This window comes from Eubalaena glacialis, chromosome 2 (genome assembly GCF_028564815.1).
Source record: "Eubalaena glacialis isolate mEubGla1 chromosome 2, mEubGla1.1.hap2.+ XY, whole genome shotgun sequence".
In the NCBI taxonomy this organism is placed as follows: domain Eukaryota; kingdom Metazoa; phylum Chordata; class Mammalia; order Artiodactyla; family Balaenidae; genus Eubalaena; species Eubalaena glacialis.
In genome coordinates this window covers 163,380,558-163,395,837 of record NC_083717.1, presented here as the reverse complement: position 1 = coordinate 163,395,837, position 15,280 = coordinate 163,380,558, and the positions used below count along the sequence as shown (strand labels likewise).

Genomic DNA, 15,280 nt, shown 5'->3' with positions numbered 1-15,280 from the left:
GGCCCTTTCTCCCCAGGGCCCTCGGCATTTTGCTCAGACCAGGCTCCAAGGAGCAGACTCCAGATGATAGACTCCTCAGGCTGAAAGCTGCTTCCAAGTCCTTTAGCGTTTTATAACTGGAATTGAATGAGGATTTGTTGCCATGTTCCTCTGAGGCTTGGAATCCACCGTTACGGGCACACCTGCCCCAGGTGTGCTGCAGGAGAAGGAACAACAGTGAACAAAAGAAGACCCAGAGGACCCAGGCAGGGTCTCTGCCTGCAGGAAGTGCTGGGAGTGCCCAGCAAGGTCACTTCCCTTTGCTGAAGGAGCCCTGAGTGAATGGACCCATGGCTCTCAATTGAGAGGTTGTTTGTAAGTTGTCTTGGGGAGTTTCCAAGATGTCTTCTTGAAGAAAAAGAAGTTACGTGGAGACAGAAAGCAATGGTCACGGAGTCAGACTGCAGCCCACCTTCCTTAACTAACCAGCTCTGCCACTTCATTTTAACTTAACCACTGAACTTTCCAGCCCTCTGCAGCCTTGGAAAGGTTCGCAGTCCAACCAAGCTTCAGACTGTCCATGACTATTTAAAAAGGGGGAGATAATAATACCTACCTCAGTCAGTTTCTGGGAGAATTAAACTAGATAATGTAAATAAAGCACTCAGTTCACATGGTAAGTGCCCAGTTAAACTTAGCTATTTATTTTTATTATCATTATGTTATTTTTTAGCCAACTGTCTGTACACTCAAGAAAAGCACAGCCAAATTCTCTGGTAGAAACTAAAGAACATTCTATTCTGACCAGTCCCAAGGGAAGGGGCGATCTGAAATCAGCAAAAAGTGTGAACAAGTTTGAGTAAAGGAAGGGAGAGCTTGTTTTCATATAGAAATAGTTCTGTTACTGTCAGATGAGAGAAGTCAGGTTTCTTGCAGAAAAGCAATCAGGATGTAAATTCTATAGAATCGATGGTTTATATATACATGATCAAGAGGTAAATCCTACCTAGTTTCACCTTCTCCCTTGCAAATGTATTTATTCTTTTAAATTAGTAAGTAATCCCCTTTGATCTATCTCTGCCCCACAGCCCACACACCAGCCTCAAATTAATCAACTTTCAGACTTAATCTATGTGAAAAGCATGGGCCAAGGGGAACTGACAAGGCAATTGACTATTTCTAGTGTCTAGCATCTAGTGCAGTTTTCAAATCTCAGTGTTGTTCTAGCCACAAAGGTACAGATACAAACCGTGGCGTTTGTTCCTACCCCACTCTGGAATATTCTGGGAAGGCTAAAAGGTAAATTGATGGGTCTTCCTTAAGAGACAAAAAGTGTTTTTACATCAACCTAAGTGAGGTTACTCTCTGATTATACTGTAGCTACGCTGTGCATATATATCTGGTACTCCTAAAGGTGCTTTAAAAACAGTGTATTCTTAGGTAGGTAAATTTCATCTCTGACTCATATACTTAAATATTTTTGGCAAGAAGCCCTTTGCAAAAACAGCCCAGCGGTGTACTTCAGGTCAACCTTTCTGTCCAAATTAAGGCAAATCTGAAATTATTTTAAGCCTGTTACATTAGGTCACCTTGTGGACACCTGGAAGAACGTGGGAGGCTAGCACTCCCAGTGAGTGCAGTTGAGTGACTGATGAGCAGAGAAGAACAGAGCAAACACCAGCTCACAGGGCAAAGCCAATGGGGCTTTGGAGGAAAGCCAATGGAGGAAAGCAGGAGAAAAGCAAGGGAGACAATGGACCATGTAGAGAGACAAGGATCACTCAGGTGCCACGCCCCAAATGGAAAACAACACCTTCTACATTTACAATGACTTTTCAATCACCACCACGACAGACACATTATCTCTTTTGGGTCTCAAGGTCACCCAGTGTGCAAATCTTTCCTAGGAGAGGTACAGGGAGCAGAGGTTATTTGTTCAAATGTTACAGCTAGTTCGTAACAGCACAGGAATTCAGATACCGATCTCCAAGCTCTCATAAAATTTCAGAATTGACAGAGCTGGAAAAAGCCTTAGGGATCACCAGTCTCATCCAAACGCTTTACAAATGAGGAAACTGAGACCCAGAGACAAGAGAGGTAGCGTGATGGCCAGGACCTAGTCCTGGCAGACAGAAGTTCCCCCAGACCTGGAAGGGAGATGAAGAAAGGCCTGGGTCCCAGTGCTGGTGTCTGAGGGAACTGTCTTTATGCCCTGTAATTCTCTGGCAGATGAAACTCTTTTGGGGGAGAGGGACAGGAGGTAAGATAAATATTCAAATCAAGAGCCTTTTGCTCCAGTTTGAGTGAGAGGCCATATCTGGAGTAGTTCGGACGATAGCATGGGGGCCTCTGCTGTGCCCCCTGGCCAGCCTGCTTTCTTCTGGCTGTTCTTGGGGGGCTTCTCGGACAGGGGTCAGACCTTGCATCCTAAAGTAGCTTCTTTGTTGTTGGACTTTTGCTGGTTTTCCTACCAGCTTCCCTAGGAGAACAGTCTCCCTTGCGTGTGCCCACTTCCTTCCCTTCTCCTGGAATGTGAAGCTGCTCTTCCTCCACCTTTACGTCTGTCACTTTGATACAGTGATGAATACAGTTGGTGTCCTATTGGGTGTGACTAGGAATTATTGGAGATGAAAGGGTTCTCTAGCCAAATAACTTTGGAATATTGGGTCAAATAAAATTAAAAGATTTCTTGACTGCAGAACTTCTCAGAGCCCTAAATCAGTTCATGATTCAGCTCTAAGAGGAAGATATCATTTGCAGCAATTCATAAACTCAATTAACTGTGGGACCCTCCCTTAACTTTGTGTGGGTGAAACCGAATCCCCCTAACACTGAGTTTATTATTTTTAACCTCTCTATCTAAAGCGTTATTCCCTTTCTTGTCCCACCCTTGTTCCCCTCAGGATTGAGGAGTATCAAAGAAAAGGGGGAAACCAAGCAGGACCCTGCGGGGCCCTTCCAGGTACCAAAGCCCCATTTCTTATTTGTAGAAAACTACACTAAACTAAAGGCTTTAGTCTCCTAGGCCTTCCCTGAGTTCCAAAGAGCAGACTCAAGCAGTTACTAATTAGGGGAGTGAGAGAGTACAGAAACAAAGGAAAAGTAGTCAAGCAAGAAAAGTAATGATAGCTTAAACGATACTTCAATGATTGTAAAACAGAGTCCTAGTTCCTCCTCAAGGGATATACATAACAATCTGACACAAATCTTTGAGTTGTTCTGCAGAAACTAAGACCCCTCCACCCAGGTGGAGGATGGTGACTACAAGCTGAATAGAAGCATGTGGACCCCAGACTGGTTGGAACCAGAAGGTTGCTGATTAAGATCCTGAAACATCACCCTGTTACCTCACCACCAACCAATCAGAAGAAATTCCATGAGCTGCAAGCCTCACCCCAAATGTTGCCTTTAAAAACCCTTCCCTGAAAGCTGTCAGGGAGTTCAGGTCTTTTGAGCGTGAGCTGCCTGTTCTCTTTGCTTGGCACCCTGCAATAAATGCTCTACTTTCCTTCACCATAACCTGGTGTCAGTGGATGGGCTTTGCTGCACATGGGTGAGGGCAAATGGACCCAAGTTTGGTTTGGTAACACAGGGAGCATTCCATGGTAGTACTAGTGTTTTCTGAAACATGATTTTTTTCAAAAAAGAAAGAAAGAAAAAGAAAACAAAAAGCAGTATAATGAAGCGCAGGGCCTTGCTATATTTCTCTGCTTCTCCCAGTCATACTTTCTCACTATCCAGGTATCAGGCTTTCATTTAGTTTACTCTTTTTTGAAGCAATTTTCCTCTGGCAAATCCCCACCTCCTTTTCTGTAATGCTTTCTCATGCTCTATCTATTAAGAAATCCATCCTGGGGCTTCCCTGGTGGCGCAGTGGCTGGGAATCTGCCTGCCGATGCAGGGGACACGGGTTCGAGCCCTGGTCTGGGAAGATCCCACATGCCGCAGAGCAACTAGGCCCGTGAGCCACAACTACTGAGTCTGCACGTCTGGAGCTTGTGCTCTGCAACAAGAGAGGCCGCGACAGTGAGAGGCCCGCGCACTGCGATGAAGAGTGGCCCCTGCTCGCCGCAACTAGAGAAAGCCCTCGCACAGAAACAAAGACCCAACACAGCCAAAAATAAATAAATTAAAAAAAAAAAAAAAGAAATCCATCCTGAATTGCCTTAGACCTTCATTGACAACTGGGATCCCCTCCAAGGCACCTCTACCCTGTGCGTACATCACCCCATTCCCACCCCTTTTCTTTGCACTTCTTTTGTAAAATAGAAAAATGTGAACCATATGCAAAGGGACAGGCTTGATTCAGCATTCTTCTAGCAACTATCAAACTTGTAATGAAATGACTACTCTCATGTACAGGAACATTTCCTAGTGGGAAAAAGTTAAACTAAAAGCAGAAGGCACGTGGCTATTTCTCTAACCCTCCTTGGCAGTGGGAGTATGAGACCTTTTTTTTTTTTTCCTTATAATCTTCCAGTTGCTCCAAATCAGTTAGTAGGTTTTTCGGATTAAGCTAATGCACAGTGATAGTTAAGCATCTTGCAGTAGATCCACCCAATAACTTTGTTTCAGGGCAGTATTTTTAGCAGGCACATTTTCCTTTTGTCTGCATACTCTATAGGACCTCTAAGAAATTGTTTTTCCACGGGTTCCCTGTACCCTGGCTGGATGACTGAGGCCCTGGGCCATCTGAGGTTGCCACTCATCCCCCTAGAACCTCTCTCTCCATCAGAAGCTGCAGGAGAACATTGTTTATTGCGTTCACAGTAAGATTTACCTGGAGGGCTTATGAAAACAGATTCCTGGGTCCCACCCACAGAATTTCTGGATTCATTAGTTCTGGGGTCATCTGGATAACATGCATTTCTAAGAAGTCCCCAAGTGATGCTGCTGCTGGTTCAGGGACCACACTCCAAGAACCAGTGTTTTAAAAGACACTTCATCACTCCATCCTTTCTGGCATTTATCATGAACTACTCAAAAAACAAATACTTTTCTAGGTGGGAATTTGGGAGCAAGGGGCCTTGGGACAATACTTCTCTCCAAAGTTTTTCTGTTCCAGTTGTTCTGATGACATGTGGTCTTTTAATTCATGGATCTAGTGATTCGTGGCATTAAATCTTCTGGGTGATTTCACACATGGAAGAAAGTTTGATTGCAGTGAGACGAGCAGGGGAGACAGGAGGGATGGTGTAATCCTTTTGGTCTGGCTAGCATGAGCTGTTTCTCCCTCTGTTTAGAAGAGGTTATCCCACAAACGTCCCCCTTGTCTTTAGTCAGGTTTGGCTGAGAAGCAACAGGATGCAGAAGAAAAAAACATGGCTTTGCAGTCAAAATGAGCTGGGTTTAAATACCATCTCTGTGTAACTTTGGCAAAGTCACTTAACCTCTCTGAGCCTATTTATGAAATAAGGCTAATGGTGCCTACCTTGAAGGTTACTGAGAAGACAAAATGAGACAAGATACATAAAGCATCTAAAATAGTGTCAGGTGTAGAGTATGTACTCAGCACAAGCAGATTTCATCCCTTTCCCCTTCCGTTTTACAGAGAGGATGTAGGTTGTAGCTTCAAAGCACTGCTATTCTTGCTGGCTGTAGACACTGTCTGCTGCTCTATGCCAAGTCTACGGAGGACTGTCTGCTGGGGAATGAGGGATTTTCCTTTTAGAGTATTTGCCTCGTCCTCCAGATTTTAATGGAGAAGATGCAAGGAAGGAAGATAATCCCCCAATTTCAAATCCTCTTAAATGTGGGAGTCCTTGTTGACTATGTTTTTTATGAGTCGATGGTGTATTGTGGCTGCCAACGTGATATTAGTCAAGCAGTAGTGTGTTTAGAACAAGAGATAATCCCATTCTTCCCCAAGCTGTTTATGACCACATCTGAAATACTGTGTCCAGTTTGGGGAAGGACACTCTATAAGGGGCACCTTAGCAAACTGAATTAAGAGGAAAGAGGCCAGGAGGAAAGAGAGACATAAAACCCTGTGATATGGGAATGAGCGATAGAACTAAAGATCTTTGCCAGGGTGAAAAGAAATATTTATTGGCTATAAGACAGGATTTCACAAGGACATAATGGTGTCTGTCTTCAGATCTTTCTGTGGAAAGTGTGATTTCTGTGGATTCTGTAAGTTCCTTAGCTAGAATGGGGGTCATCTGTTGGAAATTACAACTTTCAAGTCAATGTAGGGAAGGAATTTCCAACTAAATTGTCCCAAAATGCATTATGTTGTCATTGGTGGTAATAAGTTTCCTGTCTTTGGTGGCAATCAAGCGGAAGATAGACGACTGCTTGGTGAGAGATTGTCCCTGGATGTGGTGGGGCAGGGAGATGAAGGAGATGAACCAGATACATCTGAGGTCCTCTTTGACCCAAAAGTTCTGTGATTCTACAACTGTGCCCTAAGTTGAAATTTCGCTGGTTAAGAGTAAGGTGGAAATTTATGAACCGGTACCTAATTGTCAGTGTTAGGACCATTTTTCCAAATACATGAGGAAAAACATTTTTTTGTATTTTCCAAAAAGTGCGAACACCATCCCCTCCAACACACACATAAAGGTATTTTTAAAAATCTTAGTGTTAGGGCTTCAGGGACACAAAGAACTTTATTTTCTTGACTTCTGCCCTCCAATTTGGTGCCTAGAATGGCCCAGGTTTTGTAAACAGCAAATATGACACCTCTTGTTCGTTCACTTCTATTTCCATTTCAGGGGGAAGATATCAAATACGTTTTTACATTTTAAAAATATCCAATGGGGGGACCTTCAAGATGGCGGAGGAGTAAGATGTGAAGATCACCTTCCTCCTCACAAATATATCAAAAATACATCTACATGTGGAACAACTCCTACAGAACACCTACTGAACGCTGGCAGAAGACCTCAGACTTCCCAAAAGGCAAGAAACTCCCCACGTACCTGGGTAGGGTAAAAGAAAAAAAAAAACAGAGACAAAGAATAGGCACGGGACCTGCACCAGTGGGAGGGAGCTGTGAAGGAGGAAAGGTTTCCACACACTAGGAAGCCCCTTCGTGGGCGGAGACTGTGGGTGGCGGAGGAGGGGAGCTGCGGAGCCACGGAGGAGAGCGCAGCAACAGGGGTGCAGAGGGCAAAGCGGAGAGATTCCCGCACAGAGGATCGGTGCCGAGCAGCACTCACCAGCCCGAGAGGCTTGTCTGCTCACCCGCCGGGGTGGGTGGGGGCTGGGGGCTGAGACTCGGGTTTCGGTCGGATCCCAGTGAAAGGACTGGGGTTGGCGGCGTGAACACAGCCTGAAGGGGGCTAGTGCGCCACAGCTGGCCGGGAGGGAGTCCAGGAAAAAGTCTGGACCTGTCTAAGAGGCAAGAGACCCTTGTTTTGCGGTGCGCGAGGAGAGGGGATTCAGAGCACCGCCTAAAAAGCTCCAGAGATGGGCGTGAGCAGCGGCTATCAGCACGGACCCCAGAGACGGGCATGAAATGCTAAGGCTGCTGCTGCAGCCACCAAGAAGTGGCAACTTCTTTTTTTTTCAGTATAGTTTTTAGCGCTTGTTATTATTGGTGGATTGGTTTTTTGGTTTGGTTGTTTTCTTCTTTCTTTCTTTTTTGTTTTTTCTTTTTTTGTATTACTTTTTAATTTTTTTATTTTTAATAATATTATTTTATTTTTTATTTTAATAACTTTATTTTATTTTATTATATTTTTTCTTTCTTTATTTCTTTCTTTCTTTTTTTTTTTCTCCCTTTTCTTCTGAGCCGTGTGGCTGACAGGGTCTTGGTGCTCCGGCTGGGTGTCAGGCCTGAGCCTCTGAGGTGGGAGAGCCGAGATCAGGACATTGGTCCACCAGAGACCTCCCAGCTCCACGTAATATCAAATGGCGAAAGCTCTCCCAGAGATCTCCATCTCAACGCTAAGCCCCAGCTCCACTCAACGACCAGCAAGCTACAGTGCTGGACACCCTATGCCAAACAACTAGCAAGACAGGAACACAACCCCACCCATTAGCAGAGAGGCTGCCTAAAATCATAGTAAGTTCACAGACACCCCAAAACACACCACCGGACTCGGTCCTGCCCACCAGAAAGACAAAGTCCAGCCTCATCCACCAGAACACAGGCATCAGTCCCCTCCACCAGGAAGCCTACACAACCCACTGAACCAAACTTACCCACTGAGGGCAGACACCAAAAACAACGGGAACTATGAACCTGCAGCCTACATAAAGGAGACCCCAAACAGAGTAAGTTAAGCAAAATGAGAAGACAGAGAAACACACAGCAGATGAAGGAGCAAGGTAAAAACCCATCAGACCAAACAAATGAGAGGGAAATAGGCAGTCTACCTGAAAAAGAATTCAGAGTAATGATAGTAAAGATGATCCAAAATCTTGGAAATAGAATGGAGAAAAAACAAGAAACGTTTAATAAGGACCTAGAAGAACTAAAGAGGAAACAAAAAATGATGAACAACACAATAAATGAAATTAAAAATTCTCTAGAAGGAATTAATAGCAGAATAACTGAGGCAGAAGAACAGATAAGTGACCTGGAAGATAAAATAGTGGAAATAACTATCACAGAGCAGAATAAAGAAAAAAGAATGAAAAGAGGAATGTGTGCGGAGCCCATGGTGGCACGGGATCTGCGAGCCGAGCTGGACTCGCTTCTCCTGCAGCTGCTCAGGGACCTGGAGGAACTGGAGGCAAAGCGGGTGGCACTGAACGCCCGGGTGGAGGGCTGGCTCTCACTCTGCAAAGCTCGCTACGCCATGGGTGCCAAGTCGGTAGGGCCTCTGCAGTATGCCTCCCACATGGAGCCCCAGGTCCGCGTCTGCACCAGCAAGGCCCAGGACGGACTCCAGAAGTTCTGGATGGTGAGAGCTGGCACCCAGACTCCAGAGGAGGTGGGACCCCACAAGGCAGTTCTGCACAGGCGGAAGGGCAACACGAGGACCCCAGAGCCAGACCCCTCGCCAGCTCCCCAGGACCCTCTGAACTGGTTTGGAATCCTGGTTCCCCACAGTCTACGGCAAGCTCAAGCCAGCTTCCGGGAGGGTCTGCAGCTGGCTGCAGACATGGCCAGCCTTCAGATCCGCATCGACTGGGGTCGAAGCCAGCTCCAGGGGCTGCAGGAGAAACTCAAGCAGTGGAGCCTGGGGCTCCCTGACCTGCCACCACCGAAGCAAGGCAGTGAGCACAGCTGTTCTTTGATGTGGCTGCATTATCTCTGGCCTTCTTCCTTCACAGATTGCCCCCCACCCCAGCTGTTCCTCCCTCCTTAATACTTCTCTGGTCTGCATGTTTCCAACTTTGTTAGGTGGGGAAGTTTGAAGAGGCAAAGTGAGTAATGTTGAAAGTCACTACTATGAAACCACTTCTAGACTTGTGTTGTCTCAGGACATATTCATGTTGGGCAGGCACAAACCTGTTAGGTTAATTCATATCACTGAACAACTGTAACAACCTGATGCATAAATCAGCTGTGGTTTTTCATTAAAGGATGAAATATTGCACAGCTAGTGGCAGGGAAGGAGAAGAAGTAGGTGCTTCAGTTTCACTATATCCTTAAAAGTGATTTTGATGGAGGAAAAAACCATACACAGCTAACAGATCAGGACAGAATGATTCCTCATCGATAAAACACACACACACCCGAGTAGATGGGCAGCACTTGGCAGGTTTTAAGACAGAAAGTAAAAAGGATCGGAACTAGATTTTCAAGGGAAATCTTTCAAGAGACCATTCAAGTTTATAAAACCTGCCGTTATCTTTCCAAGAGTGAGTCTTTTAATCTGTTGAAGGGCCAGGAACTCTGTGTCAATTCATTTTCCTACTGGCTTGTTGATAATTTTAGCAGTTTCTAGGAGCTAATTGTTATGTTTGGTGGATGTTAGTTTTCTGTTCATAATACGAGATGTAAATTGTTTTTCCCAGTTTGTCTTTTAACTTTGCTTATGGTGGTTTAAAAAAAAAAAACCAAACTTTTTATTATAAAATAAAACACATTATATTAAACTGCAAAAAAATAAATAAATAAAAAGAATGGAGGACAGTCTCAGAGACCTCTGGGACAACATTAAACATACCAACATTCGAATTATAGGGGTACCAGAAGAAGAAGAGAAAGAGAAAGGGACTGAGAAAATATTTGAAGAGATTACAGTTGAAAACTTCCCTAATATGGGAAAGGAAATGGTCATTCAAGTCAAGGAAGCGCAGAGAGTCCCATACAGGATAAATCCAAGGAGAAACACGCCAAGACACATATTAATCAAACTATCAAAAATTAAATACAAACAAAAAATGTTAAAAGCAGCAAGGGAAAAGCAACAAATAACATACAAGGGAATCCCCATAAGGTTAACAACTGATCTTTCAGCAGAAACTCTACAAGCCAGAAGGAAGTGGCAGGACATATTTAAAGTGATGAAAGGGAAAAATCTACAGCCAAGATTACTCTACCCAGCAAGGATCTCATTCAGATTCGACAGAGAAATCAAAACCTTTACAAACAAGCGAAAGCTAAGAGAATTCAGCACCACCAAACCAGCTTTACAACAAATACTAAAGGAACTTCTCTAGGCAGGAAACACAAGAGAAGGAAAAGACCTACAATAACAAACCCAAAACAATTACGAAAATGGTAATAGGAACCTACATATTGATAACTACCTTAAATGTAAATAGATTAAATGCTCCAACCAAAAGACATAGACTGGCTGAAGGGATACAAAAACAAGACCCGTATATATGCTGTCTACAAGAGACCCACTTCACACCTCGGGACACGTACAAACTGAAAGTGAGGGGATGGAAAAAGATATTCCATGCAAATGGAAATCAAAATAATGCTGGAGTAGCAATTCTCACATCAGACAAAATAGACTTTAAAACAAAGACTATTAAAAGAGACAAAGAAGGACACTACATAATGATCAAGGGATCAACCCAAGAGGAAGATATAACAATTATAAATATTTATGCACCCAACATACGAGCACCTCAATACATAAGGCAAATACTAACAGCCATAAAAGGAGAAATTGACAGTAACACAATCATAGTAGGGGACTTTAACACCACACTTTCACCAATGAACAGATCATCCAAAATGAAAATAAATAAGGAAACACAAGCTTTAAATGATACATTAAACGAGATAGACTTAATTGATATTTATAGGACATTCCATCCAAAAACAACAGAATACACTTTCTTCTCAAGTGCTCATGGAACATTCTCCAGGATAGATCATATCCTGGGTCACAAATCAAGCCTTGGTAAATTTAAGAAAATTGAAATCGTATCAAGTATCTTTTCTGACCACAACGCTATGAGACTAGATATCAATTACAGGAAAAAATCTGTAAAAAATACAAACACATGGAGGCTAAACAATACACTACTTAATAACCAAGAGATCACTGAAGAAATCAAAGAGGAAATCAAAAAATACCTAGAAACAAATGACAATGAAAACATGATGACCCAAAACCTATGGGATGCAAAAAAAGCAGTTCTAAGAGGGAAGTTTATAGCAATACAATCCTACCTTAAGAAACAAGAAACATCTCAAATAAACAACCTAACCTTACACATAAAGCAATTAGAGAAAGAAGAACAAAGAAACCCCAAAGTTAGCAGAAGGAAAGAAATCATAAAGATCAGATCAGGAATAAATGAAAAAGAAGTGAAGGAAACGATAGCAAAGATCAATAAAACTAAAAGCTGGTTCTTTGAGAAGATACACAAAATTGATAAATCATTAGCCAGACTCATCAAGAAAAAGAGGGAGAAAACTCAAATCAATAGAATTAGAAATGAAAAAGGAGAAGTAACAACTGACACTGCAGAAATACAAACGATCATGAGAGATTACTACAAGCAACTATATGCCAATAAAATGGACAACCTGGAAGAAATGGACAAATTCTGAGAAATGCACAACTTTCCGACACTGAACCAGGAAGAAATAGAAAATATGAACGGACCAATCACAAGCAATGAAATTGAAACTATGATTAAAAATCCTCCAACAAACAAAAGCCCAGGACCAGATGGCTTCACAAGCAAATTCTATCAAACATTTAGAGAAGAGCTAACACCTATCCTTCTCAAACTCTTCCAAAACAGAGCAGAGGGAGGAACACTCCCAAACTCATTCTACAAGGCCACCATCACCCTGATGCCAAAACCAAACAAAGATGTCACAAAGAAAGAAAATTACAGGCCAATATCACTTATGAACATAGATGCAAAAATCCTCAAGAAAATACTAGCAAACAGAATCCAACAGCACATTAAAAGGATCATACACCATGATCAGGTGGGGTTTATCCCAGGAATGCAGGAATTCTTCAATATATGCAAATCAATCAGTGTGATACACCATATTAACAAATTGAAGGAGAAAAACCATATGATCATCTCAATAGATGCAGAGAAAGCTTTCAACAAAATTCAACACCCATTTATAATAAAAACCTTCCAGAAAGTAGGCATAGAGGGAACTTACCTCAACATAATAAAGGCCATATATGACAAACCCACAGCCAACATCATACTCAATTGTGAAAAACTGAAACCATTTCCACTAAGATCAGGAACAAGACAAGGTTGCCCACTCTCACTACTATTATTCAACATAGTTTTGGAAGTTTTAGCCACAGCAATTACAGATGAAAAAGAAATAAAAGGAATCCAAATCAGAAAAGAAAAAGTAAAGCTGTCACTGTTTGCAGAAGATATGATACGATACATAGAGAATCCTAAAGATGTTACCAGAAAACTACTAGAGTTAATCAATGAATTTGGTAAAGCAGCAGGATACAAAATTAATGCACAAAAATCTCTTGCATTCCTATACACTAATGATGAAAAATCTGAAAGTGAAATTAAGGAAACACTCCCATTTACCATTGCAACAAAAAGAATAAAATGCCTAGGAATAAACGTACCTAAGGAGACAAAAGACCTGTATGCAGAAAATTATAAGACACTGATGAAAGAAATTAAAGATGATACAAATAGATGGAGAGATATACCATGTTCTTGGATTGGAAGAATGAACATTGTGAAAATGACTATACTACCCAAAGCAATCTACGGATTCAATGCAATCCCTATCAAACTACCAATGGCATTTTTCACGGAACTAGAACAAAATATTTCACAATGTGTATGGAAACACAAAAGACCCCAAATAGCCAAAGCAATCTTGAGAAAGAAAAACGGAGCTGGAGGAATCATGCTCCCGGACTTCAGATTATACTACAAAGCTACAGTAATCAAGACAGTATGGTACTGGCACAAAAACAGACATATATATCAATGGTAGAGGATAGAAAGCCCAGATATAAACCCACGCACAAAAGGTCATCTTATCTTTGATAAAGGAGGCAAGAATATACAATGGAGAAAAGACAGCCTCTTCAATAACTGGTGCTGGGAAAGCTGGACAACTACATGCAAGAGAATGAAATTAGAACTCCTTAACACCATACACAAAAATAAACCCAAAATGGATGGAAGACCTAAATGTAAGGCCAGACACCATAAAACTCTTTGAGGAAAACATAGGCAGAACACTCTATGACATAAATCACAGCAAGATCCTTTTTGATCCACCTCCTAGAGGAATGGAAATAAAAACACAAATAAACAAATGGGACCTAATGAAACTGAAAAGCTTTTGCACAGCAAAGGAAACCATAAACAAGATGAAAAGACAACCCTCAGAATGGGAGAAAATATTTGCAAACGAAGCAACTGACAAAGGATTAATCTCCAAAATTTAAAAGCAGCTCATGCAGCTCAATATCAAAAAAACAAACAACCCAATCCAAAAATGGGCAGAAGACCTAAATAGACATTTCTCCAAAGAAGATATACAGATTGCCAACAAACACATGAAAGAATGCTCAACATCATTAATCATTAGAGAAATGCAAACAAACCTACAATGAGATATCATCTCACACCAGTCAGAATGGCCATCATCAAAAAATCTACAAATAATAAATGCTGGAGAGGGTGTGGAGAAAAGGGAACCCTCTTGCACTGTTGGTGGGACTGTAAATTGATACAGCCACTATGGAGAATAGTATGGAGCTTCCTTAAAAAACTAAAAATAGGACTACCATACGACCCAGCAATCCCACTACTGGGCATACACCCTGAGAAAACCATAATTCAAAAAGAGTCATGTACCACAATGTTCATTGCAGCTATATTTACAATAGCCAGTACATGGAAGCAACCTAAGTGTCCATCGACAGATGAAAGGATAAAGAAGATGTGGCACATATATACAATGGAATATTACCCAGCCATAAAAAGAAACAAAATAGAGTTATTTGTAGTGAGGTGGAAGGATCTAGAGTCTGTCACACAGAGTGAAGTAAGTCAGAAAGAGAAAAACAAATACCGTATGCTAACACATATATATGGAATCTTAAAAAAAAAAAAAAAAGGTCATGAAGAACCTAGGGGCAAGACGGGAATAAAGACGCAGACCTACTAGAGAATGGACTTGAGGACACGGGGAATGGGAAGGGCAAGCTGGGACAAAGTCAGAGAGTGGCATGGACATATATACACTACCAAATATAAAATAGATAGCTAGTGGGAAGCAACCGCATAACACAGGGACATCAGCTTGGTGCTTTGTGACCACCTAGATGTGTGGGATAGGTAGGGTTGGAGGAAGGGAGATGCAAGAGGGAAGAGATATGGGGATATATGTATATGTATAACTGATTCACTTTGTCATAAAGCAGAAACTAACACACCATTGTAAAGCAATTATACTCCAATAAAGATGTTAAAAAAAAAAAAGAAAATGGTAATGGGAACATACATATCGATAACCACCTTAAATGTAAATGGATTAAATGCTCCAGCCAAAAGACATAGACTGGCTGAAGGGATACAAAAACAAGACCCGTATATATGCTGTCTACAAGAGACCCACTTCACACCTCGGGACACGTACAAACTGAAAGTGAGGGGATGGAAAAAGATATTCCATGCAAATGGAAATCAAAATAATGCTGGAGTAGCAATTCTCATATCAGACAAAATAGACTTTAAAACAAAGACTATTACAAGAGACAGAGAAGGACACTACATAATGATCAAGGGATCAATCCAAGAAGAAGATATAACAATTGTAAATATTTATGCACCCAACATAGGAGCACCTCAATACATAAGGCAAATGCTAACAGCCATAAAAGGGGAAATTGACAGTATTGCAATCATAGTAGGGGACTTTAACACCACACTTTCACCAATGGACAGATCATCCAAAATGAAAATA

The 15,280-nt window shown here is 41.9% G+C and overlaps 2 protein-coding genes across 3 annotated transcripts in view; one reads left to right on the top strand and one right to left on the bottom strand.

Moving 5' to 3' along the window:
* Positions 1–15,280, bottom strand: part of SMOC1 (SPARC related modular calcium binding 1) — a 148,403-nt gene that overhangs the window by 55,313 nt on the left and 77,810 nt on the right. The gene's annotated exons all lie outside the window — the stretch shown is intronic.
* On the top strand, positions 8,589–9,242 carry LOC133085782 (coiled-coil domain-containing protein 115-like). The gene has a single exon (XM_061182952.1). The coding sequence runs from the start codon at positions 8,589–8,591 to the stop codon at positions 9,240–9,242; it is 654 nt and encodes a 217-aa protein (XP_061038935.1).